This window comes from Neomonachus schauinslandi, chromosome 6 (genome assembly GCF_002201575.2).
Source record: "Neomonachus schauinslandi chromosome 6, ASM220157v2, whole genome shotgun sequence".
Taxonomy (NCBI): domain Eukaryota; kingdom Metazoa; phylum Chordata; class Mammalia; order Carnivora; family Phocidae; genus Neomonachus; species Neomonachus schauinslandi.
In genome coordinates, this window is record NC_058408.1 from 122,607,174 (window position 1) to 122,609,455 (window position 2,282).

The 2,282-nt window shown below is 43.8% G+C and overlaps 1 protein-coding gene across 1 annotated transcript in view; it reads left to right on the forward strand.

The window, feature by feature from the left end:
- Positions 1-1,648: 1,648 nt before the first annotated feature.
- The window catches only part of ENTPD1 (ectonucleoside triphosphate diphosphohydrolase 1), a 93,999-nt gene continuing 93,365 nt past the window's right edge, over positions 1,649-2,282 (forward strand). Inside the window, exon 1 of the mRNA XM_021699785.1 lies at positions 1,649-1,673. Coding sequence (XP_021555460.1) covers positions 1,658-1,673 — 16 coding nt within the window. The 5' untranslated portion in view covers positions 1,649-1,657. The remainder of the gene's footprint in view (positions 1,674-2,282) is intronic.

The window sequence follows — 2,282 nt, forward strand, 5'->3', positions numbered from 1 at the left end:
ATAAAAGAAGAATTTTGTTGTACAGACTCAGATTTATTAAAACATCAAACATTTATTGAGCACATACTTGTGCCGGTCACTGTGCAAGTTAACAGAGATGCCTGAACTGAAAAGTCAGCCCCTGCCTTTATTAAAGTATCATGGAGAATATATTTTCTATATAGAGTCAAAAGCAATTTGTAATGGTCACTAATTTAATGGTTTATATGAAGGGAAATGTCTTATGGTATAACTGGCTTTAGACACAAATTCTCATGTTAGAGAGGCAATGTAGAAAAAGCATGAAGTAAGAATCAGAAAACCATATCTACACCCCTGCTTTGCTGCTATTTATTCATTAATTCAAACATTTATTGAGAGCCTACACAGTGGAGCAACTGTATTAGGTGCTGGGGAGCATGATAGCAAATAAGAGAGACCATGGTGCTCCCTGCTCGCACCCTCTCTCTCTCTCTCTCTGTGAACATGAGCAGATGGCTTAACTTTTCCTTGCCTCTAACGTTGGTTAGACTAGATGTCTGTGGTCTGTTCCCAAATCTAAAATGCTAAGGTTTGTTATAGCCTCATGGAGGGAGAATCTGCCCAAGGGGCCTTGGGTCTTGAGTACTTACCTTCCTCTGGGAGGATTAGGTCTTGTCCCAATTTCAAAATAACATCGAATATACACAGTTTGAAAATGTTTTGGTCAGCCTCTCATCTGCATTTGGGTCATCTTGGCAAAGCCTGGGTGTGGCAATTCATGTTCATTAAGACTTCAGAGGTAGGAGGTTAAAGTTTGGGAAAGGTGGGGGTGCCTGGGTGGCTCAGTTGTTAAGTGTCTGCCTTCAGCTCAGGTCATGATCCCAGGGTCCTGGGATCGAGCCCCGCATCGGGCTCCCCGCTCTGCGGGAAGCCTGCTTTTCCTGCTCCCACTCACCCTGCTTGTGTTCCCCCTCTAGCTGTGTGTCTCTGTCAAATAAATAAATTAAAAAAAAAAAAAAAAGTTTGGGAAAGGTGAACGACTTGCATCAGCACAGCTGGATAGCTGTTCCCAGCGAGCAGCCTCCTCTGCCTTTCCGCCAATAATGCAGCTCCTCCTGTCACAGCGTCCATCCGTGACAGGACCTGTTGCTCTTCTGGCCTAAATGAGCCTCAAAAAGGGACTGCACATCAGAGGACCAGAGGGAATCGGCTTTCAGGGGCGGGAAGGACTGTTCTTGAGTCCCACAGTTTTTCCAGTGAGTATCAGGAAACAAGCTTCTTGTTCTCTGGTTTCAAAACTGCAATAAATAAATAGCTTTTTTTTCCTCTTTTTTTTGCTTGCAGCCAAGATACATATCTCAAGGAGAAAAATGATTTCTGTAGCAAAGAGAGAGGGAAAGAGACATACTTGAACATACATTGCTTTAAGAATTACAACCGGGCAACTCTTCGTGGTCTTTAGGGAAATGAGCAGCTGGACTCAGCCAATCTCTTCTTTCCAGTCGAGTCAATGAAAGAGACATAGGGTTTGAGGTTCCTTCCGAAACGGGGCCGGCTAATTTAGCCCCTCCCATGAGCCCGAGGGTCTGTTATATCTCGGTTCCTTGAGTACCTACCTCTCTCACTGAGACCGACCACAGCAAGCAGAGGCTGAAAAAATAAAGAGCAAAGAGGAAGAAAACAAAAGCTGCCAATTATGGAAGATAGAAAGGGTAAGAGCAAATTGATTTGATCTAAATCCTTAAGAACAACAAAAACAAAAACAAAAAAAGAGGAAAAAAAAAAAAGCCAAAAAACAAAACTCCCGAAAAGCCCAGACCAAAAGCAAGTACTTGAAAGAGCAAGAGGGATAAATCCCCAAATGAACTTTCCCACCCTCTCCTTCTGAGAGGAGGCAGAGAAAGAACTTTGGGAAACTTTTTAGGAAGCGAAGCCGGGGGGTTTTAGTCAAGGGTGGCTCTTGAGCAAGCTGGAGGGGCTCATGCATATTCATAATCAATTTGCATTCGGATCTGGTGTTTTAGCGGCAAATGACTTCTTCCGTCCCTTTGCAGTTTAAGAAGTAGCTGCCTCATTTATAGTCGAGTCATCTTGCTTCGGGTCTGTACCTCAGTGAGTTTGCTTGAAGATGCTGGGCTCTGTGTAGGAGATTTGTTTTGTTCTCGAATTTCCTGCATGCTTTCCTGTTGTGAAATTAGCAAAGGCTTCTCGGCCAGGAGTTAGATAGAGAAGTTAATGTGGCAAGAGGCTGTCATAACAGGACCCCGGAGTATGTCCTGCGAAAGACTTAATGTTTCTTGGATTGTGTGACTGTGTATGGG